Source organism: Ornithodoros turicata, chromosome 7, assembly GCF_037126465.1.
Source record: "Ornithodoros turicata isolate Travis chromosome 7, ASM3712646v1, whole genome shotgun sequence".
Classification (NCBI taxonomy): Eukaryota; Metazoa; Arthropoda; class Arachnida; order Ixodida; family Argasidae; genus Ornithodoros; species Ornithodoros turicata.
In genome coordinates, this window is record NC_088207.1 from 58,004,289 (window position 1) to 58,028,657 (window position 24,369).

The 24,369-nt window shown below is 46.8% G+C and overlaps 1 protein-coding gene across 1 annotated transcript in view; it reads right to left on the bottom strand.

Annotated features, from left to right (window-relative positions):
* Positions 1 to 24,369, bottom strand: part of LOC135401733 (apoptosis-stimulating of p53 protein 1-like) — a 58,242-nt gene that overhangs the window by 8,664 nt on the left and 25,209 nt on the right. The window contains exons 2-6 of the mRNA XM_064634288.1: positions 6,956 to 7,247; positions 4,763 to 4,944; positions 3,879 to 4,241; positions 1,325 to 2,146; positions 1,006 to 1,187 (exon numbers count right to left, since the gene is read on the bottom strand). Coding sequence (XP_064490358.1) covers positions 1,006 to 1,187; positions 1,325 to 2,146; positions 3,879 to 4,241; positions 4,763 to 4,944; positions 6,956 to 7,247 — 1,841 coding nt within the window. The remainder of the gene's footprint in view (positions 1 to 1,005; positions 1,188 to 1,324; positions 2,147 to 3,878; positions 4,242 to 4,762; positions 4,945 to 6,955; positions 7,248 to 24,369) is intronic.

Consider the following 24,369-nt stretch of genomic DNA (forward strand, 5'->3'; position numbering starts at 1 on the left):
GCTCGTTCCCGTCAGCTCACCCATTGAAGCTAATCCATTGAAGTGTATGCAAAGAAGTCATCAATACAACGACCATCGTGATAGCGTTTGCTCGCGTATAGCGTTCAAAATTCTCCCGGCGGCCGGGAAAACAAAATGTACCAAAGGTAAGGTTTCGGGGGATTTGACCCCCCCCCCCCCCCGCCCCCCATTCGCTCAGTGGCGGACCCAAGGGGGACGGTTGGGCGATCGCCCTCCCCCCCCTCCCCCCCCAAAAAACTCTGGTTTATAGTTTTCCTCCTCTCCCCTCCCCAATTACGCGCTTCAACAATGAACCCCCCTCCCAAAAAAAAGAGAGAAAAGGGAAAAGCGCGGGCCTGGATCCGCCCCTGCTCTGGCTACGCCACTGCATGACGCGACGGCGATTAGATGCGCGCGCTACGGAGCGCGCGACTTCGAAGGCGCTCGCGAGAAGTAGAGGAGGTTGCTCCACGTTTTTCCTGGTTTGCTGCGTGCTACGATGGCGTCTGCGGTTTCGGGACGCGATTTGATGAGGAAAGGCACACGACTCGACTCGAAGTTGCACGTGCTCGACGGATTTTGTACCGGTGCAGAACCTCGTTGCTAAGTGCCGTGACTTCCAAAATGTGAGTTGGCAGACAGTTGCGTGTTACCACTCGAACCCGTGTCGGCGAATTATCCGTGTTCGGGGCGCGTTCTAGTGGACAGTGCTGTTCCGATAGTGAGAATGATGATGACTACGGCACTAGATGACGAGCAAAGGACGAAATCGTCCATCCCAAGGGGTAAGGGAGCATCATGTGGTTATGGAAAGCTTAGACGAGCTTTCGACACAAAGCTGCGTCAGTCTAGAGCTCGATAAAACGCTTTTGTGCTCTCAACAAAAGTGCATGTTCAGCATGCACGACGGGCGATTTCGGGAAAGTTCATCTATAACGATCGGACTTCCCGTTCCCATCCACGTCGTAAAAACAGACTCCACTGTGTACTTCTCGGTTCTCTTACCCTGTTCCACTTGTGTCCCGTTGCTGAGGTGACGATGATGGCCCAGTACCAGAGCTGTTTGACAAGGTCCCTCTTGGGCTAACCATGGTAGACGGAGGACGAAGTCTAGATGGCATTGGAATTTGGGATGAAGCTGATGGTTTCTGTGCTGGTCCATATGGTGGGGAGTGTTGTGCAGCGACCTGGAGCAATAGGGATGTGACATTTTTAAGATCGTGAAAACGTGCTTCTCTAAGCAGGAAAAAAAAAATAGAGAAAGACCTTTCTGTGTTCTGCCACAGATTGGCACGATCTGTAAGAAAGAGCATCTCCTACTTACATAGCTCTGTGTAGGGCTGCCGCTGCTGACTGCACTAGTAACCGACGTCAACACTGATACAGCGTTGGTGGCACTTGGGTCAGGCATGAGTGGTAGGACACTAGTTCGTGTCTGACCATGCACTGTTGTTGGCACGGCAGCTGTCGTCAAAACACCCTGAGGAGGTGACATCCCGTTGCTTCTGGATGTCTGGGGTCCTCCAGGACTGCTAAGCCTCGCGTGGGAATATCCAACCGGAACTGAATTTGGCGAGATGGAACCATAAGGCGGTGGGCCCACTACACTTCTCGGTTGGTTCGTTACTAATGGCCCTGACGATGGCGCAAGACCTCGCGCCGTCGTCATACTAGCATGCGGCATCGCACTTCGTGGAAGGCCCGACGACAGTGGCACTGAGACTGGGGCTCCATAGCTCGGGGGCCCCATGGTGTTGCGAGGCGGACAAGAGGATGGTCCATTGGCACTTGATGGTGGCGGCTGCTGAGGTCCGGTTCGCACTTGATTGACAGTTGTGGGTTGAGGCGAAGGTATATTTGGGGGAGGTGGCAGCCCTGAGCGACTGTGTGGAGGAGGGTCATGGGGCCGAGGCATGGGTTGGTTGCTGGAGGATGGTGGAGGGATGTTGCGGCTCACAGGATGGGAAGATGATGGTCTGTGGAGGAGTGGTGGATGGAGGGTGGGTTGGGAAGTGGGTGGTAAAGGCGGCAGTTGGGAGGTTCGTGGATGGTTCGAAGATGCATGTTTGTCAACGGGGGGAGGAGAATCAGGTTCAGGGCTTTGTTGCTTGTGGTTGGCGTCTTCTTTGTCTTCGGTTTGTTGGTCCTGAAAAGAGAATGTTTGCCTTCTCATCTACAATTACAGTCGAGCCCGTTTATTGCGATCTGCGATATAACGATAACTCGATCCGCTATTACGATCAAATTACTGGTTCCCATCAGTTTATCCACTTAAGTACATGTAAACAAGACTTCGATGTAACGACCGTCATGAAAGCGTTTGGCTTTAGAGCTTTATGCAAAATGCTTTCGTGCTTTCAACAAACGTGCATGTTTAGCGGCGTTCTACTCGTACCGTTCTACTACATCGCTGACGTGATCCCGGCCGGCGATTTCGCGAAGGTTGATGTCTAACGGCGCTCTGATATAGAAAAAGCTTTCGACACAGCGCTGCGTAAACCTAGAGCTAGATATAACAGTGAGTTTTATTGCATCGTACGCTATCACTTTTGCGTACCTAGGGGATAGTGTTGGTAGTTCTGGCACGCGCAAAACATAATGACAGCTTCGCGCACTGCGCAGAACCACCACGCTATCCCTTAAGTACGCAAAGGTGATAGCGTACGATGTACTAAAACTCACTAATAATGATTTTGTACTATCAACAAACGTGCACTTGTAAGCGTCAACCGCATACGACGATTTTTCGACGGAGGACCGGCCACCGTCACCAGTTTTTCGCTGAGCCTACGCGAACAATGGAAACGTCACTGATTTCCCGACGACAGCGGTGGACGAATATATCCGGGGAAAGGCGGAAGCGGTCGCTCGACGGCAGCCAATAGGACCGCAAACGGAAATGACATTAGGCGGTCGCTCCAAGTGCGGACGCGGCGGGCATTTCAGATGCCCGCATGACCAACCTGGGGAGCAGTTCGGAAGCTAAAGATGCCATGTTTGCGAATATGCCTTGACCCCAATCACTTCTTTTGTGTGCCACTACAACTTTTCTATGTGTAGCAAAACATTTATGAGTTAATTTGAAGTCAATATTTAACACAGACCACTGAAACGCCCTCTACGGCGCCACCGACCGCCGCAGTGGAAATCTGTGCACGCGGTTTGTCCCGCCGTTTCTCCGCAGAGTTGTCGTGCCGGTGAGAAAGTTGGCCGGTTTCCAGTCTAGAAATCGTCGTATATGCGGTTGGGCCTGTACCGTTCCGCTTCGTTGACATCATCCCGACCGGCGACTTCGCGAAAGTTCGTGTATAACGCTACTCTGATATAACGATGCTCGGATTTCGCATTCCCATCAATATCGTTATAAACGGGCTCTGTATTGCATTGTGTTTGACATGTCTTATTTCCCGGGAAAATTATAAGAATTCGTGGCTTTGCCTTGCGAGACAACTATAATCTTGAGCGAGGCCACAGTGGTCGGTCTGTGGATTAATTTTGCCCACCTGAGCCCGCCGAAACCTCAACCCATGACACACCGTATGTATCGTGCCTCTCGGAAGACGGAGTGTCATAGCAATTTCTACGTTTCCACCAAGTTGCTGGCGTCCTCGGTCGTGTTCGTATGTGCAACCTTGGGATCAGTAGGCGAACAGGCTACCAACTGAGCCATCGAGTAACAAGCTGTCTCGCATTATGAACAATTATAAATATTGCCATTAAAACTAATGCACCAGCAATGGCTTTTCTTCAAAAAATATGTAAATTCAGCAACGGTATGTTCTCTTGCCCACGGATGACTAGCAATGCCCCAGGAAATGGCCATTTCCAAAAGTTCCTGCAAAATCATGGCATGACAGAAAGGTCCTCCTTATACTGACCTCCTTGTTCTTAACCGAGAATTTGGTGTTATACGGCAGTGTCTGATACTTGGGATCGTTCTTGTTCGGATGTCCAAAGGTGCCGTTGCCTGCACTACGGTTATCCTGGTGCAGGAGGCGTTGCAGGGGTTCTACAGCGGCCACGTTAGGTCTACGGTTGGCAGCAGCGAGGCCCTGCTGTTGCTGCTGTCTCGCGAGTGCCGCGGCCTGCAGCTCCTGGTTGTGCAGACGCTTCCTGTGGAGCCTCTGTTGAAGCTCCGCGATGCGTCTGTCCATTTGGGCAATCTCGTTCTGCCGGTTGGACAGTGTCTCCCGCTGTTGAGTGATCCTCGCAGACTGCTGTTCATTCAGCTGAGCACGGTACTACATTGTAAAAAAAGAAAAAGAAAAGAGAGAAGAAAGGTAGGCATTGGGAAGCTGAGAGGCAAAAGAGACAAGGCAAAATGGCACGACCCGTTGCTATCTCCAGTAATGTACGCTACTACACGGGCAACTGTCGGAACTGGCTCTTCTTGGCTATAGTCGAGGGAGACTGCAGCCAATATCTTGACAGCATTGTGAACTCCCAACATTGGATAAATCATTTTCATGAGCAATGAGATGACACTTCACAAGTTGACATCGCTCAATGCCCTGCTTCATTCATCGGGTAGTCTACAGGGGGCCCAATCTCCTGGAGCGACGTAATCAGATCAGGTGTGACGTAGCATCGGTGTAGCGAGTGGCCTTGAGGTGTCATTTCCCATTCCTTTCTCAAGTCCTTCTACACGCCTGAACGAATCTACTACCCAACAACTCAGAGGATGCTGCACTAGCCCAACTGTGCACACAGCATGCGGTGATTGATCGATTCATTGGTAAAAGACAAAAATGGTGGTACTTACCACCAGTTCCTTGCGGAGCTTGTCAAGCTCCAGCGTGGATGACGTCTGGTTGGCATTGACCAAACTGTTGCCCCTGCGCACGTCTTCCAATTGCCGAGTGAGTTCTTCCACTTTGGCCACAGCCACAGATAGTTCTTTCTCCTTCTCGTTGAAGAGTGCTCGGATAGACTCCAGCTCTGCACCTACGAACGTGTAGAGCAGGCCACATGCTTCTTCAGAGAATCACTGCTTGTTTATTGCGTTCACTGAACGCGGGAATGCCTCAATTTTTCCCTCCGGCAAATGCTTACGTTAACAGGGTAATGTGGCGCATTGAACGTTACACAGCGTGAACCTGCATGACGTGATTTCCCACGTGAACTTGGTACGATGTTGGAGCACGCACCCGTATAGAAAGGGTGCGCATCCTTACGTACCGTCGAGAAGTTGGCAACACCACATACAGGCCTTCCAGACAAATATCGGCGCAAGTTCCCCCTGAAGTCGACCCAGGACGTATACTAACCTCCCTGTCCCCCACTCCATCTGTCCACGTCTGTGCGGTATTCATCGCCACAGTTGCTTCGCGGCGCTAACACGGAATAGACCTCTCCCTGTTTGTAAACAAATGACGCCATAGTGTTCGACAGCGCCACCAATTTGGTAGAGTTGAACTACGCTCGATGCTATGGGGCGAACAATGTCGCGCCCGAAAGCCACGGTCTTGAGGGAATTACGATGGTCTCTGAAAGGGACGCGACCTTCGGTGCTACTTTTCTTTCAATAGGAGGCAGGGAACAATTGCCCATTCGTGGAACCCAGCCTTCCCTTTCCGATTTGTTTCGGTTTCAGTCTGTCTACCAACGTCATGATGACGTTTCTCGGGTAGAGGTCTATTCATTCACAGTTCAATTGAAAACGATTTCGGTAAAATTACTTTCCCGATGACAACGACGCAATCGTGCCTTCGTTCACGCAACCCTTATCCTCGCGGGCCGTCCGAACACGGCTGCGCACGCACACTCAACGGTACCGGCAACCATACGCTTCCTAAGTGCTATCCAATCGATTTCATCTATGACGACAGAGAATATTACCACGCAGATCCCTCGATGACAACATCAGACAGGCAAATCATCGAAAACTGACGAGCAGGAAACGCAAGCATGTCTTTTGCCAAAGAGCAAAAGCCAGCGCCAGAAAGAAGCAGGAATGAGCCACCCAACTGATGATGTCTACGGTTACGCTGACAGACACATAAATTGTCTCTGCGGCAAGATGTCTTTTGTTTCGACGTGGTGTCTGTTATCAGTAAGAGTGCATCGTGACATCTACTCTAGTAATGGCATAAGTTGGTCGACAGCGATCGCTTTCCGCGCGAGAATGCAGAGGTCAGCGCAGAAGCTTGCCACTGTTTGCTATTCTTGTTCATATGGTTTCTATCGTGTCGTGTCAGGGGACGGGATGACATTATTGCGAGTTTTGTCCAGGGAAAATAGTTCGGATGAAACTAAAAATGAAAAAGAAAGAAGAGAAATGGCGGTGCGCTGGTCAACATTTATATACAGTCAAACTCCTTTATAGCGAACACCTTTTTAACGAAAATACCACTACAGCAAATTTTTTTGCCGTCCCGCTGGAGCCCTATAGGTCCAATAATAGACATCCTTTTTAACGAAAATACCTTTGCTGCAAATTTTTGCTGTCCCCTGAGCTTCGTTGTAAAGGAGTTTGACTGTACTGGAAGAACACCACTGCTACTTAATTTTATTTTATTATTATTACGACGATGATGAGGAACACAGAAACAGACGATGCGACTCGAAGCGTGCGTGCCCTGACTTCTTTTTATGCGTTCCTCAAACTCGAGGTTCTTCTTCTAGTATAAATAATAGATCTACAGTGTACGTCATATGTGACTACATGTTCCAATGATTGGTTGTTTCACGATTGTAATTCAGTATCTTGCGGCGATGACACTTCGCAAACCTTGTGCCATAGGAGCCACTATGAAATTGGAGAGTCCGTTACCCGGACAACTTAAGCCTCAAAACGTCCAGAAAGCCTTCAGTATATGCAGCAAGCCAGAACGGTGGTACAGTGACACAGAAGACATCAGTTATCGGTTCCGCTAAATTTAGCAGAAAATGTATAGTTCACATTAGAAGGTAATAAAGCTGCGCCTTTTTGAAACTGGATGGGACTTCTACTCACTGAGGTTGTTGTTGTTTCCATGCTGTTGGTCCACTTGTCCCCTGAGGGCCCTGAGGCGCCTGAGCTTGAGTTCTTGTAACTGCACCCTGTCCCTGAGGGCCCTGAGTCTCTGCTGTTCAGCCTCAGCTCCTCCGCCGTGCTGCTGTTGAGAATCTTGCTGCTGTTGGTGCTTGAGGAACTTGAGCCTCTGTTCCTTGGCAACGAGCAGCTGTTGCTGGGCCTCGATTTGCTGCTGCTGCCGAGCCGCCATCTCGCGCAGCTCGGCTAAGCTCAGCTGGCCCCCTTCGGGGAGCTGAAAAAGGAATCGTGGACAAGTTAAAACTATATGCTTAGTACATATACGCAAGAATACAAAGCAAAATACGAGCGGACTGGTTGTTTGGTCCCCCACACAGAAAAACAACAGCCTCTGTTCCAACTATCGTGCTCAGGTACTTCCCATAACATTTCCTTCCCGGATTTCCTATGCCTTTCTAGGCATCCTTAGAAAAAATGGTGGAGCAATTACACCGCGTAGGAGGTAACAGTTGCCGCATATGTTGTGCCTATAAGGTTGCAAAGTTCTACCTGCTGCCTCACTCTCAAAACTTTTTTGTTTTTGTATTCTCAATCGAGACACAATAAACATATCAGTATCAGAATGATAGGGTTATCGCGGCTCCTGATTCGGCGAGCGGGGGGGGGGGGGGGGGCGTACGCCTTTTTGTTGCGATATATCGTAGGGTTCCGCGTTTTCGGTTTTAATCGAAAAACACCGAAACACATACGCCAGATAAATTTTCCCTCATTCGGTTTTAATCGAAAAACACCGAATACAGAGGGACATTCTAGGAGCGACGACAGATATAAATTGCTGCACATTCCCAGCAAGTTGTTGATACAGATCAGAGAACCACACAGAAATACGGAGGTTGCGAAAAATGGCCGTTTAGTTTTTTTCGTTAACCGTAAAACGGCACCGCAGCGAACAACGCCATGTTGAAGGAGCGTCGTGCGAAAATTACATTGCGATTTCTAGTCGCCGATAGCCGTCTGGTAAACCATGTACACGCCAGGAAAAAACATCGAAAAAAACGCAATTTCGTGAAAATCAATAAACACCGAAAAGCGTACGCCGAATCCGCCCAAAAATAAAAACCGAAAACGCGAAGCCCTAGATATATGATAATTTCTTTTAACACCCTTTTTGCACACGGACGCTATGTTGACCTAGGCGGTAACTGTGTAAGTAACCACCTCTTCACACCTTTATTTTTTTTAATTTTATTTTTTTTAGAGTGTGATAGTTTGGTGTCGTGTTATTGCCGAGCAAGTCCGTCTGCCGGATCCATCGACGCACAAATCGACGAAACGAAATTTCCACCAAACACACAAGTTTCCTTTATGGGGGAAACAGACCAATACTCCATCGTGAACCACTTGCGTCGGTTTTTGGAGTGGCTTCGATACCCCGCAGAAAACTTGGCAACTCGAGATGTGCCTGGTCATCACGGATTGCTGGATGCGGGTAAACAGCACTAACGAGTCCCCTTGTTTGCTTACAAATTCCTCGTTCCCCATCCTCTCCACAATGCTTGGCCTGGCTCCAAAAGCTTTTACTGTAGTTGGACTTAACCTGCCTGAAAGGTACGTCAAGCGGAGTTTCTAGTTGAGTTAACGGGAAATGGAAGTTGAGTTGAAACCCGCTTGTGCGTCCCCGCCCTCCGTCATTTAATTCAAATCCGTATCGACGCAACCAAGAAGCGCTCAGCTGTACGCGGGAAGCCTTCGGTAGTTGAAGTGTACGTGTTCGAAAGCGGAAAAGCGCGGGTGCGTTCGTGGATAATACGTGCTTTAAATGAAATCAGTAATCGTTTTATGTGCTGAATTTGTCGGTGTATACTTATGTGCTAAGGTGATGTAAAATGTAAAAGATGAAATAGATATTAAAAATAAAACTCAGCATGTTCTCGTAAAAAAAAAAGAAAAGAAAGAAAAAAGAATGCGCTAGCATGTACGTTTCTGAGCGGCTTAGGGTTAACGGAAAGATACTAATGCTGTTGCACTATTGCATGAAATAGTTTTGAACGTATTTGGCGCGACCCACTTAACGTGGTGTGATCGTAAATACTTAGGGTGCCGGATACCTTTGATACTTGTACATGCACCAAGCATGTACAGTATAGGGTATATGGCCGGTCGTTCCCCAACGGCGGAACTTCGAAGCAACAAAAAGAAGAGAGACAAATCTTCCTTACTAGGCACTGAACAAACTTCAGAACAGAAGGTGACAGACAGTACTTTCCGAATGGTTGCGCACGCACGCACGCACGCACGCACGCACGCACGCACGCACGCACGCGCACACACACACACACACACACACACACACACACACACACACACACACACACACACACACACACATACACACATACATACATACATACCCAAGAAGCACAACATGTTGGACATTATTGGACCAATATTGGCAATGTCAACCCAATATTGAGCCAGTATTGCCAATATTTGTTCCAATTTTTGTGCTGCTTGGGTACATACATACATAATGTATGTAGACGATGTATGCAGACGTAATGTATGCAGACGATGATGAGGTGGGGCTGATGCCCCAAGCTTTTCAAAACGTTACAAGCTTTTGCGGGCAGCCGTAGAAAGAGCGTGGATTATTCTCATACACTATGTTGCCTCACAGTTGACCATGACAGTTCTTTTATTTCTCTCTCTCTCTCTCTCTCTTATGAAAGCCCGCTCTTGTTCACTTGATAAGAGAGCATTGTACCTGTGTTTGGTATGTGCATGTATTCATGCATGCGCTTCACATGATGTGGGATACATGATAAACATTTTAATCAAAATATAATTCTATAACTTCAAACAGGGCCTTTCCTGCCTTTGTAGTATGTGTAAATGTACTACATAATGTTTGTACTATACACCATTGGACAACCAATCGAATAGCGTTATTTCGAATGTGACGGAGTGTGAGACGTGACACGCAAATGTTAGCAGCAATGGTCACATGAACTATGTATTTTCTTGCGAAACGTTGCAAAGACCCTATAAGCACAAATCAGGTCTCATGTTGCTGGAAATAGTAAGCGCTCGTTGCTGTGCTAATCAAATTTGCAGTATCTGCGAGCTTCGTTTGGCTTGAAAACTGCAGCGAGTGTTCATGGATAATTCTTGTTCATTAAGTGCTGTCACGGCACGGCCAATTTTTCTGTATTACCGCCGTGTACATGTTCTAAAGGACACCACTGCTAGCTACACTGCCGCCACAGATTACCTCCGTCGTTGAATCTGCCCCGTTAGGCTACTCCAAATAGGCTCGAAATTATAAATTAGATACAGTAGCCGGTATACAAGTTGGAAGCGTTGACGCTTTCAACTACGAGAATAATTAACTGCACCGATTAATGGAATGTGAGTCGCATGAGTATACTGAAGTTGAAACATTTTAATATGAATTTATACTCGCTTCCCTGTAAGAATCCAAAGATCTTGGAGATCTTGATCAAGAGATCTTGGCTTTCCATGGCATCCTATCAATATGTGGCTTAATATTGCGTTTGTACGCAACAACAATGGTGACAGAAGCGCGCGACATGTGATCAGCTCGTTAGAATCCCTTGCACAGAATGATTCAGGTTTACTTCTTTCCATCGAGGATGCTGATCCTAGCTGGCTCCATCTTTATCTATATAACCTTTAAAAACGTATAGAGAGAATTGTCAATATCGTATGCGTGAGGTACCCGAATTTTTAAATCATAATAGGAGGATGCCCCGTGGCAGATGTCGCGTCTGGTTAATGGCAAGACTTTTAGCAGACGACATTTAGCAGACACCACCGATGAGGCAAGCGTCAAGCCATCGTCTGCCGTACGGAAGAGGCTCATAAGCGCTAGCTGTTATCATTTGCGCCGCTTGTTCTGGTGAGGAAGCCTTCCAAATAAAGCGGTACTACACAGTACCCACAGGCGCGCCGAGACATCTTTCTGACATGCTTGACAACCGCAGGGGACGACTGTACAGTTCATCTCTGAACACACTGTACCCCTAAGTCGCTGATGCTCAACAAGTAGAGACGCCAAGAAATAGAGAGGCTCAAGAAGCTAAAAAAAATCAGAAATAAGCAATCCGCGTCTGGACAAAAGCTAAAATGTCAACCCTATCGGGGATCCACATATACCGTATACCGCGCCGTCTGCCAGCGCCAGAGGTACCCGTCCATTTCTATTTATTCAGCTGTGCGTTCCCCGCAGCAGCAGCGAAGGCAGTCGACCGTTCATAATGTGTTTGCTTAGCAGCAGGGACCGACTGACAGAGCCAGAACACGTTCTTCAACGCAGAGACGTGTAAGAAAAAAAGAAAGAAACAAAAAAAATTACATAACCACCTCAATACTTTCACGGCTACTACGTCAAGCTTTTTTTATTTTTTTGCTGATGTCCATTGTGTTTAGGTATACGTACAGCGAAAAATGTGGGCACACAGAAGACTTTCTTGAAGTGGCTGCAGAGTGGGAGGCCTGGCGGCGACATTTGAGTGACAGGTTGGCTACTATAGGATCGATTTCTATTACACAAAGAATGGAGGAGGGAAGGACGGACAGAGAGAATTCACCGCTGCACTTTAGAGGATGTCACCAATGGCCAGACTTACAGCTATGATGGTCATGGTTGCTTATTGTACCTACGCAGCACTCACGAGGTACAACTCTGCTGCGGTATGGCAATGGAAGAGTCACAAACTTACGTAGACATTTCAATCCGTATTTGAATAGAACCCTGTAAAAGCACTGCATGTCGAGCGATCTTTTGTTGGATATCGAACAGCACGCACGTCACGAGCTCACTGTAGCAAAAACACTGGTTCTTACACCGCATACCACCCTATACTTTCGGCACGTACGAAGATGGTTAAATAAGTTACCTTAAATAATTTACGGACGAACAATCAAAATTAATATTCTGGGGAACAACGTATCATTTTTCTACGTAGTCCCCCTGCTTTTCAGTACAAGTGCGCCGTCGTTTGGGTGCGTATAGTCCGTGCACCGCTTGCTTGACGTCGCCGTCGGAACCAATCTTCCAGCTCCCGAAGATAGTACAGTCAAACTCCTTTACAACGAAACTCAGGGGACAGCAAAAAAAATTCGCAGTAAAGGTATTTTCGTTAAAAAGGATGTCTATTATTGGACCTATAGGCTCCAGCGGGACCGCAAAAAAAAATTTGCTGTAGTGGTATTTTCGTTAAAAAGGTGTTCGCTATAAAGGAGTTTGACTGTATACTCCTTGAGGCTGCCGAGTGTGTGATAGTTCGATGACGCCAGGTCAGGCGAACACGGCGGATGTGGAAGAAACTCAAATCAAAGATCACGTATGGTTGGAGTAGTCATATATACGTGACGCACAAGTGACAGTGCGTCCTTCATGTTGGAGCAGTACACTCTTTGTGAACAGTTCACGACGTTTTGTTCTGATGGCGGGTTTAAAATACGACGCGCCTGGTTGTATGTCACAGGATGTTTCGTTTTTCATCGTTCAACTTTTTTTTTATTCCGCGTTAACGCCGCGAAGCAACTGTGGCTATGAGCGGCGTACGGACGTGGACTGATGGAGAGAGAACAGCAGGAAGGAGTGTGGGACAGGGGGGGTTAGTATGCGTCCTGGGCCGACTTTAAGGGGAACTGTGCCGACATTCGTCTGGAAAGTCTTCGGAAAACCCAGGGAAAACCTCAAGCAGCACAGCCGGTGGTAGGATTCGAACCCCTGTCACCGACCAGTCTTCAGAACGACCTTGGCTACCACAAAAAAGGAGGAGACGCCTTAAAACGCTCGGCTAAGCCGCTTGGTTTCATTGTTCAACTGTTTAACAAATGCATCCTGATGCCCCCCTCCCTCCCCCCCAAAGAAAAAGAAAATGGGGGAGGGGGGCTTCGATAGCCTAGGCCGCTACGACGGTACGGGGGCTTTCAGAGCGGGGTGAGTCCAACACATTTGTGTTGCCTACATTCATGCACTTGCTGCAGTGATATGGAGATACTACCGTAAGATAAGTATTTAAAGAGAGAGATGGAAACATTTAAATAATTTATTTTACTAAAGAACAGGCTTTAGTAAAATAAATTATTTAAATGTTTCAATCTCTTTAAATACTTATCTTATTCACTCGCGAGTGCTAGACTTTTCCCATTTTTGCCCGTTATAGATAATACCATACTGTACTTTCGTGCGACGGTAATAGATGCCAATGGGTTTCGCGCCTTCGTTCATGAGGAAACGGATGACTGACCGTTGCAAACCCTGTGCAAACTATTAGGCGCAGCAAGAATATAGTGTATGAGATAGACTTGAAAGAATTTAAAGTTTATTGAACCGCCCTCGTATTTTAGGAATTTCAGTGCACGGGACTGCCCGCATGCTACCCCGATAAGGCAAAAAGTGCACCGAAAGTTGATAATGAGGCGAGGCAGAACCTGTAGAAATGACCCATACGCGTTGACGGCGTAATCACTGCCTCAATTGCCAGGACATGCATTTCTCTCGCGCATAAATTATTAATGACTCGCGTTGCCAATCTCTATTTTTAGTTTTTAATGATTTTTATTGATTTCATTAAATTTCAATTGAATGATTTAGTGATGAGATGAGCGATATTTTCTTTACAGAAGACGAATGTAACACGCTTTGCTCTGCGGGAATCAGATGAGAGTTAGCACCGCGAAATAAATGTAGCCATCAACGGCGTACGCACGCGGACATATGGATGGGAGACAAGATCCAGATCCAGAAGAAGATCAAGATAAAGAACAAGAAGAAGATGAAGTTCTCGAAATATAGCATCGAACGAAATAAGGCGCATTGGGCTCCCTCTTCTATTTCCTGAGCTTTATTTTTCTTTTTCTTTTTTCAATTTCGTTGACTGTATTCCCAACCCTCGAAACTATGCCAAGCCCTTTTCTTTTCCTATACTTACGCCTCCATCAGGAAAGTAAACAACCTAAGTATAAATGTCATTATCCGAATTCCTTTGTGTTGGCAACACCGCGACATTCCGAAAGGCTTCGTATTGCCCAATAAATCCCGAAAAGAGACCAGGCAGAAAAAAATAGCTTTCGGATTGCAATAAACTCTACCCGCTAACGAGAAATGTTGCGCCGCTAACGCCCCCTGATGCATCTATCGGGGATAAAGCGGCGTCCCAACAGCACCGTCCGGAAAATGGCGGTTGCGAAACACACACGCAACGAACCCTGGGCCACGAGCGTTTTCTTCTCTTTTCTCCCCCTGTCCCCTCGTGTGTGCACCGCACGCGAGCTTCGCACGCGCGCCCGAGGCATTTCTAATTATTCTGCGCGGCAAAGAATGCGGAGAACAACGAGGACAGAGGGACGATTGCGGCAGTGCTTAGGACAGCGATACTGTAAAATGCGCGGAGAACCGAAAGAATAATGGCCTCGAAATGGCGAATGGCGTCCGAGTAATTTTTATATAACGAGGAAGGAGGATGTGTTTTCTGTTTAGGGCGTCAAGGGTATACGGAGAAATTTCTTGCTTGCGATGATTGTTCATGACGTCCATTTTACCGTGAGAGTGTAAACAACATCAAACGAGGGAGGAGCAGCAACGATACGTGCGACGTTATCAAAGAAACGAAAAACAGATTCGAAGCAAAATGTGGCAAAGGGAAGCGAAACATATGCTCCATGAAGATGACCACATAGCGCTTTTGCTGAACTGTGAGACGTCACTGATGGATGAAACTGAGCCTGGAAAGTGGCTCCGGTGCAGACAGGTCTCTCCTGAATGACTCCTAAATGACTCGTTCGAGAAGTAAAACACATCAACCTCTCCACTGTGGTCCAGTCATGACGAAGCGCATGATGGGCTTGAAAGTAGAGAATGTCAGGGCGACTCGATGTGATAGTAAATTTTATGAAATAAGCAACCATGAGCAACGACGCTGCGACGTAGTGATAGGTGTGTAGGCCTAAAGTCTGGGTACAACCTGTTGCATCAACGCTCTTACCATAATTTTCGTACAAAACCACAGAACTGTTGGAACAATGGGCAGGTCTTATTGAGACAAGCGGCACACCATATATACGTTTGCGTCAGAACAACCGACGCAACGTTGTACTGCATAGGCAAGTATCCGGGCGACGTATTGTATATGCACGACCACAATGTGACGGACTGGTGGGGTTGCTACCGGTGGCATGTCCAGCGCACACGTTTAGAACCTGACTGCCGAGCACGGCACAATGTTCTTTCCAAAGTACGTTGGGTCACGAGGGTCAATGCACAAAACATTCTTCGCCATATAAAGGATCCCGACTTCTGTCGATCCACTTATCGCCCCTTGGTCCTTTCAATGATACCAGAGTCCAGGATCTACAAGCAGTTCTTTCGACAGCCGATGGCATTCCATCCTACTCGAGCGAACCGCCACGTGCACCTAGAGAAAGGCATTAGTCCACCAAATATATTCCCGCTTTTCTTCTTCACCGCGTCCGAGGGCGCCCATTGCAATCATTCGGGCCACATCGACAGCGCAATTGGAGATCCCGCCAGGCGCACTGCTGATTAATCTTATCGACCTTGCTACGTGGAGCGAGTAATATTAGCGTGGAAATGGAGCTACGGCCAATCCAGTCTCCTGGCGAGCAAAGAGGAAAAAGCGGGGAACCGTAACTAGGTCCGATTAATCGGAGCTGTCTCCGCGAGAGCGTCCGGTGAGAACAAAGCATCATGCTCCTTTTCAATCACACTGCACACCAAGTTGAGCTCCCGTGAAGGGGAAGCGCATTGACGAAACGTAACTCAATGAAAGAGATACCCGCTGAGATTGCGCGTTGAATAGGAGGGTGATGCACGGGGAAGATATCCGGTCAGCCTGCTAAGAGTGGCGGCACACGGTGCAACACGGGGGGAGAGGCAACAATGGGGAGGGGGAAGAGAGAGGAGGAAAAGCTGATGGTGGTACGGGATAGAGAGAGGCGTGCGGTACCTCTTGCCCTGGGATTCCGGCAGTCCCGCAGAAATGTCCACAAGAGAGAACATCCCTCGGTAGCTTTCTTGGGGATGCTCCGTGTAACCACCGGGATGACTAACGAAGCAACTAACTTCGCCGCAACCCTATACCTGGATGTCTCCCACGAAAACATTTGAGGTGTCGTTTCTCTGCTACCTGGAAGACGTTGGACCGTGCGAAAATATTAGAAACATCGTCGTCGCATCACGAAAGTCTAAGACCCCCGTTGTGGCCTCGCAGCTCAACGTTGTTCAAGAACATGCGTATCACTCCGAGCGAGGATTTGCCACTATAACCTAGGGAACGCGAAGGACAGTAAGTCGTATGAAGGAATATCTCGGAGCCTTGAGAGAACGAATCACGACAAAACCATTACCGTTCTCGTTTCTTTACAGCAGCTCTGCAGCCGCAGAACTTAATACTTCTTGTGGCTAACCATACCTACGCGTGCACAACGAACCCGACACGAAGCACCATGTATAGAGTGCGCTAATGCAACTGAACCGCTGAACTCTCCGTGTGAGTGCGGGTCCAGTAGGCGGACAGCGAGGAACCGCGGCTGTGGGAAGCAAGTCCTTTGAGATGCACTGGTCCGCACTAGGTGTGGTCGTCGTTGCAAAAATCTGAATTCCTTGTCCCATAAACTATGTCCGTAGAAATATAGGTGGACGACTAACATGGCTCGGCTTGAGCTCACAGTCATACTGTGAATTCCTTTCACGTGCGCGGTGCAGTAGTGTGCATTTGTTGTGGAGTGTGGGGAAGTGCTGTGGTCTATGACCAAGTCGGTCGCAACAATACTTACGTGCAATGTTCTATTGTTGACTCGTTAGGTGAGTCACCTTAAGGTGAACTCATCTTCCTTGACTTATGATAATGTCAAATGTTAGGGCAGTGCACAAATGCGCGATGTTTGTCATCAACTATGAAATATTTGTGTACCTTCTTATAATCGAGTATGACAACAACCGTTGGAGGTATAAATGTATGCGTTACCAACTTTATGTATTGGCATCATCGTGGCATGCGTTACCAACTGCAGGATGGGGCAAATGTATGGCCATTTCTTGCCAGCTCTGACGTGTATTGTTATTTCAACCCTACTGGCAAAAGCTCAAACGAACCGGTTGCAGCTATGACGCACAAAATGATCGGTGTTCTTCTAAATTTTCGGACAATCATGTTGTCATGTCAGGCAGTTTTGGGTGGTAACTAGCTACAGGTAACTGTAACTAGATCTGAGAAAAGATCTTCCCGGAACAGCACCGCGAGCGGTGCTGCCCCGAAGACCGTTTTATGGGCCGCGCCATCAAAGACACGGGCCACACGGGGGCGAACTGCGTTATATCAAGGGGGCCCCTCTCCGGTATATGAGGGACCGGCTCCCATTTGCCCCCCTCCACCGCTAACGCGGATTTGAAGGGAGACCAGACTAGTTATCGTTTTTTGTAAGCAACTAAAAAATTTTATCTTAAAAGGTAACCGTCAAGTAATCACTCAAGTTACTTTAATGCAGTGACTGTAGCTGTGACTAGTTACATTTCAAAATGAGTAACTGTAACTCAGTTTCTATTCTTGCAGGTTAACTGTAACTTAACCACTTTTATGAGTAATCATGGCGGGGTCCGCATTACTTACAAAGGAGCGGAATATGGCACCCATACAGTTCCCCACAGTTCTAGTGAACCAAGAAAAAGTCGACAAGTAACGTTATTAGGGATGGACATAATTCTCCCTTAATAGCATAATCGAAGCTTGGCACAGATAAATATCAGCAGGCTACGAAATTCTCTCTAATGGATTGGGAAACAAACCATCTTTGACAATGACTTAGGCATGTAGCCGTACCTTTCTGGATAGTAAACCCTGGGTTCACCGTCTGAGAACACAAAATAATAATAATAACAACAACAATAATAATAATAACTATTATTATTATGATAATTAACAACTAACTATAATTACTAACAATAACTAACAAACTAACTAACAATAATTAATAACTATTACTATTATATTATATAATTATTATAATAACTATTATTATTATTATTCAATTCAATTTTATTTCCAATTCCCAAAATACGATACAGGCATTGCCAGCCTGAGCAGACCGGCCTGTGGGCTGGGCCCGTCAACCAGACAGCGAGATTGCCGTAATAATAATAAACAATAGTAATGGAGAAGTGGTAAGAAATAACAAAAAGTGTAAAAACTACATTCTAGGCACCCTACAGACTGCATTACAGCCTGCACAACCAATGACTAATAAACAAGTAATAATAATAATTGGAACCGAACTAAAAAGAATAGTCCTAGAAACCGTACGAACAAGGAACTTGTTCTGAGCGGACCACGTACGCCGCCTGAATTTGATCGAAACCACATAATCGGATTTTATCGAAGCAAGAAAGGGCTCGTGAGAATAACGAGAAATATTTCGCCCTATAGCGAGCGCTGTTCCTCTGCTTCACACTAATTACTGCAGTTCGCAGTAATAACTTACTTGCTGACTCGTGAATTGCCGTTAGAACAACGTCATAATTCCATCATCGTACGTAGTCTTCCCGGCCTTGGCAAGTCATCTGCATATACACCCTTTACCGCAAGCATTTCGCTAAGTAACTTCCATAATTGACTCTTTCGTATAAAAGTCACGCTTACCCGTGGGTGGACGATGCGCAATTAATGTGGGAGTGATCCCATATTTATGCTGGCGTGCGAGGAAACTATGCGAAGCACCCTTTGCAATTCCGTAATGGACGCAGCGCCGGTAAGACCTTCGAAGGAATGCCAATTCATAGACCATGTTGCGCAACAGTTAAAGGGCCGGTCGCATCCGTTGCAGTCCATTTCGAAAGTATCGTGTCATTTTATGGACCACTGACCACGTGGCGCAGTTTGCCTGCTATTCGACGGAATGCATGAGAAGAGCAGACGCCGGATGTTGCGAGTACGCCGGAATTCCCTCTCTGGAAAAAGGCGAAAACGTCATTCCCTACAGCACCAATCAGAGCACGGCCTTGAAAAAGAGATGCCGCGGCGATGCCGCCGTCTGGACTGTTCCTTCTCTCCGATCGACCGGCACTTGTGACTCCTGCTCACTCATCTTCAGCTCAGCTCATTGTTTACTCACCCATGCTCAGGTGGTTTATCAGGTTCCGCCGTGTAGGAGCTGCTTTCGTCACGAGACTGCCATTCGCCCATGTGCTTCTACTGCCATTGTAACGGTTCAGAACATCGAGAATGGCTTTATGGACTATCATGATGATCAGGATGATGGTGGGGAGGGAGCCACACTTTAGTGGTTCCTGGTTCGGCTGATCTACGTATATAGCGCCCGCAGTAGTCCGGACACTTTTGTTACTCCCTACACTCTCCGTTTGCTCACTCATACTCAACTCATTCGCCGCACTGAGCATGAATGAGCATGCTCATGAGTGATTTTTGCCGCGCGAGGTATGCGGCGGCCCTCTCACTCCTCCTTCTAAGGAGTGACGTCACGCTGATCTCGTCGCCGCCTTTAAAATTCGTTTATTTGATATCTACGTTTTTTTTACGAAAAAACTTAGCAAAGTAGACTGTCGACCCATTGTCTTCTCTTAGTTAGTTAGTTGGTAAATTAGTAAAATAAGATAAACCTTGGAGCTTTCAGCAACCCACCATGGGTGCTACCTGCTGCATTGCAAGAGCTGTATTGCTATTTCAAACTCTGAATCACACACTCTAAGAAAAAAAAGGAGTAAAACGGGGAGTAATTGCAGCTTCTACTCCCCTAGTCTGCAATTACTCCCCATTTTAGTCCCCCAACCCAACATTTAGTCCCGACATTTGCTCCCCAGGACTGCAAATTGTCACTAAACTTCGCGAATGGTCTCCTGAATGCAACAGTCTACGTAAATGTGTGCCCTTGGTCAATTTGAACGACATAATGCTGTATAACTCAGACAACGCAGCAATATTCCAGCCACACAGAGTAAGAAACTGTTCGCGCATCTTTCTTCGCCCTAGTATGGCGCAATATTTTATATCACTCGATATATCACCGTTGACGGTTTGCTTCAAAGTATTTTCATGCATGCGCACCAATTATGCACCTGGGACTCTTACAACAGCGCGTGAAATGCGGTCTTCACTCTGTGACATTCATTTACTCCGGTGCAATTACTCCCGAAAGGGACTATTTTTGGAGACAATGCAATTACTCCCCAAAAGGAGTAAAAGTGCTCCTTTTTTTCTTAGAGTGCAGCGGTATCCCTTACATACTCAAGCAATAGAGCGGGGGGAAAGAGCACACTGCAGATATACAAAATACTGTGTCGGCAGTTCACACTAAAAGAGAGTTCGCATTTATTGTTCACAATACAGTCTCACTCAGGAAGGCTACCAGCAGATTGTTTCTCCTCTAGTCCTTGAGGTCATTCTCTATTATTTCCTTTCTTATTTGTGGAATAAAATAGTCCAAAATAGTTCAAAGGACTAGGCCTTTAACCTGCCTACCGAATTTATTCATTTCGCAAAACGCTCTTCACTGTATCGATCGTCCCGCATTCGGTCGCTGAAGTTGTAAACTGTTCTCCCAATGGCCTTGGAAACGATTCGGTGGACCCACGCAGATCCACTTACTCCTTTGTATTACTGCTTCTATATCGATTTCCCCATTGTTGCTGCTCACTGAACTGCTGATTCACCTTGGTCGCCTCCAGTCGCTTCGATTGAAACTACATGTGCAAGAAATGGACAGGGATCGAGAACCGTTCAACCGCGAGTTGAAACGCGATGAAAAAAAAAAAAAAAAGGAAAATAGATCGCTCACAGTAAAAAGACGACAGCAAATGGGGACACACTTATGGGAAAGCGACTTTTACCAAACAAGGAGCTTTACCGTTAATACGGCACGATAAATCTTACTATTAACTATACTCGATTACTATTAACGATACAGCGTTACACTCAAGTGCAAAAGCAATGGGGCAGAGTTTTAGAACTGGCCTCAGTTGTTGACTTGGTTGGGGAAAATAAAGCAAATCAGTAAATTAAGGATATAGGGAGTGGTAGGCTAAAAGATAAGGAAGATGGGCTCACTAATTTTGTGACTCATCTAATCAGTCAACAATACAACTATACTCTTTAGTGACACAAATGAGCTGGAGTAGCCAATCCGATCCATCTCGCTATGTTTCCGTGTTTCCTATACGAGGCACGTGTAAGCTGAGTGCGATGCGCAACCGGTAGCGATGAATCTCCGCGAATACCGCACGTACAGCCACAGGAGTCGTCTACTTGATACTTGCGCAGTCATTTTTACTTTAAGGCAACAAATTTGATATACGTTTTTTTTTTAAAGGCGCAAACATTTTTTTTTTTAAATTCCGCGTTAGCGCCACGAAGCAGCTGTGGCTATGAGCGGCGTACAGATGTGGACAGATGGAGAGAGGACGGCAGGAAGGAGTGGGGTTCAGGGGGGGTTAGCATGCTTCCTGGGCCCACTTCAGGAGGAACTGTGCCAACATTCGTCTGGAAACAACAACAACAACAACAACATAGATGAATGGATGATGATGATGATGATGTGGGATGTTTCCCTGCGTTGAGTGCAGGACCCTACCCCATTCCAAAAAGGTTCACATGAAAGGATGACGAGGGAAGGAAATCCCTACAGTTCTTGAAGGAGGCCGGTGGCCCTCAGAAAGGAAAGAAAAGCGCCAAGTGCACGGCACTGAAAAGTCTGCCGGAAAACCCAGGGAAAACCGGGGACAGCACATCCGCTCGTAGGATTCGAACCCACCACCTCCCAGTCCCTTGGCTACCATCTACGAGCAGACGCTATAACTCGCCGTTGGTAACGCGCAAACAGAAAAAAAAAAGCGTTACGATTCGGCGAACTTTCCGAATAGAGCCCAAGGCAAGAATCCGAAAAGAAGATAAATAACCGAAATATATTAAGACAGAGAGAGAGAGAAAAAAAAAAGACAACACCAAAAAAGAAATAACTTCCACACGACAACACATATTTCGGAAGTCCCGCGCAGTTTGAAGCTGGAACAATACAGCCTCGACTGTGGACTTCCGCTGTCCACGTACTTGCATGCAAACGAGCCGCGGGATTAGAAGAATAAAAATCTCCCCCGGGGGCAAGACCTTTCGCTCTGGCCGATAATCGCTTCCTTTGTCCTTTATTCAGTATTCACGCTACAGCGTCGCAGGACACTTTTCAAGTGCAGTTTTTCTTTCAGTTAAAAAAAGGAAATTATTTAATACGCTCCCGTCAAAGTAAAAAAAACACACACACGCACAGAAAGATCGAAAAAAATAAAGGTCGAAGTATACGGACGATAATTGCGTACGGCAGATGGCAGTTGTTCGCGCATGCGTGCTGCATTGAATTGAGTCTGCGTTCAATAAACCCGATAAAATAGTTCGTCCACGTTAATTAAGTCAAGCACGAACGAGTATTTCCCTAAAACTTGTAAACACTCGGAGGGGAACAATAAGTAATTTTAGACCATAGATGCCAAAATCTATGTAGTTGTCATAACAACCATTGGAACACTTCCAGGACGGGAAATGCACGGAAATTTATGCGAAGTTTACGGAGCTAAGGCTAAGCGGAGCTATTTGAAGTGCTGAGGAGCAAATGTCAGGGTCATGGGACGAATTGGGCAGTGACCGCAATCGAGGGGACCGTATCTATAGGGTACCCGCATTTGAGCCTTTTTCTTCTTCTTGTTGTTTTTATTTATTTATGTAAATACCTCAAAGAGCCCTTAGGGCGACACATGAGGGGGATACGTACAATATATGCAACATTAGTACATGAAACAGCACATACACTGCACAAAATAGTTAAGGTAATAACAAAATTCACACACATACAAGAGATGAAATAATGCTTTCTCACTAAATGTGTAGATATGATGCCAAGTTTCTACGGAAAGTTTGATGGTTAGGCGAGGTGACTAAGGACTGAGGAAGGTCATTCCAATCGGTAATCGTATGTGGAAAAAAAAATATACAAAAAGTGGGAAGTGTGACAAGTGATTGGTTCAACCTTACATGGGTGGTCTAATCGGCCTGAGATGAAAGATGGTCGTATAGATGGGCTGGAATAAAATTTGTGAAAAAGGGAAAGACGGAAGAAACTTCTGCGAGTTACGAGAGTAACTTATTCATCTTCATCTTCTTATCTTATGATCTTCATCTTCTTAGAGTGTAGACTCTCGCCGTCGTACGGAAGTACACTCTTAAAAACGAACTTCACCACATAGCACGCTCCTAGCCAACCACCATCCCGAATGACAACGATCTCGCCCCTGATTTGTTGAAATCCGGAGGAGGAGCCTATTTTGTGCCGTGCATAATGGCACAAAATAGGCTCCTCCTCCCGTTTTCAACAAATCTAGGGCGAGAACGTTGTCATTCGGGGTGATGGTTGGCGAGGAGCGTGCTATGTGGCGAAGTTCATTTTTAAGAGTGTACGAGAAGGAGGAATATAGTGCGTACGCCTTCTTTACAAGAATCCGTTCAAGGACGCTATTCGTTACAGCGCGTTGGGCATTTTGTCACACCACGGGCGGTCCACTACGTTTCAAAAAACCTCAACACGAGACGGATTACGACCTCCTGTTGAACAACTTGCCTTCCTCTAAAGCGAAGATCGAAAAGTTTGTACATTTATCTTTTTTTTTTTACTAAAATATAGCCCTCTGAGATAACTCGTAAAAAAATTTCTCCGCTATCCGTCCTCACGTCCGGAATGAGTTTACGACCCTCTTTATATCCGGTCTTCGTATCCTCATTCTGAGTTTTATCGCAACGCACGCACGCACGCAGAGAGCCGGAATCCGCACGGTGGACGCGGCCCCAAAGTCACGCGGCAGTGGGTTGGAATCCTACATCCGTCTAATGCTGTTTGAAGTCTCCCGGCTACACTCGGGACGAGCGTCGGCAGAGTTCCTCCTGAAGTCGGCCCAGGACGAGCACTAAGCACCCTGACTTCCATCTCTTTCCTCCTTTCCTTTCATCATTTGGCCGCGTTTGCGCATAGCCACAGTTGCGTCGCGGTGTTTTCTCTGTTCACCCACAGCCGCAAGTGCTGCAGTGCACTGAAAAAGGGCACCCGTAGCCACCCCTTTGTAGTCGAACTTTCGGTACGTTAGTTCTTTCGTGGCCTCCTATGTGCGCCAGGCGTACATACACTCTAAAAAAAGGAGTAGTTTAAATGCATTGTCACAAAAAAATAGTCTCTTTAGGGAGTAAAGTGACTAAATGAATGTCACAGAGTGGGGCTGCATTTCACGCTCTGTTCTGTTCTTAAATCCCCCCCTTTTTTTTTGTATCACATACATCACATCTAACAGTCCCAGGTACGTA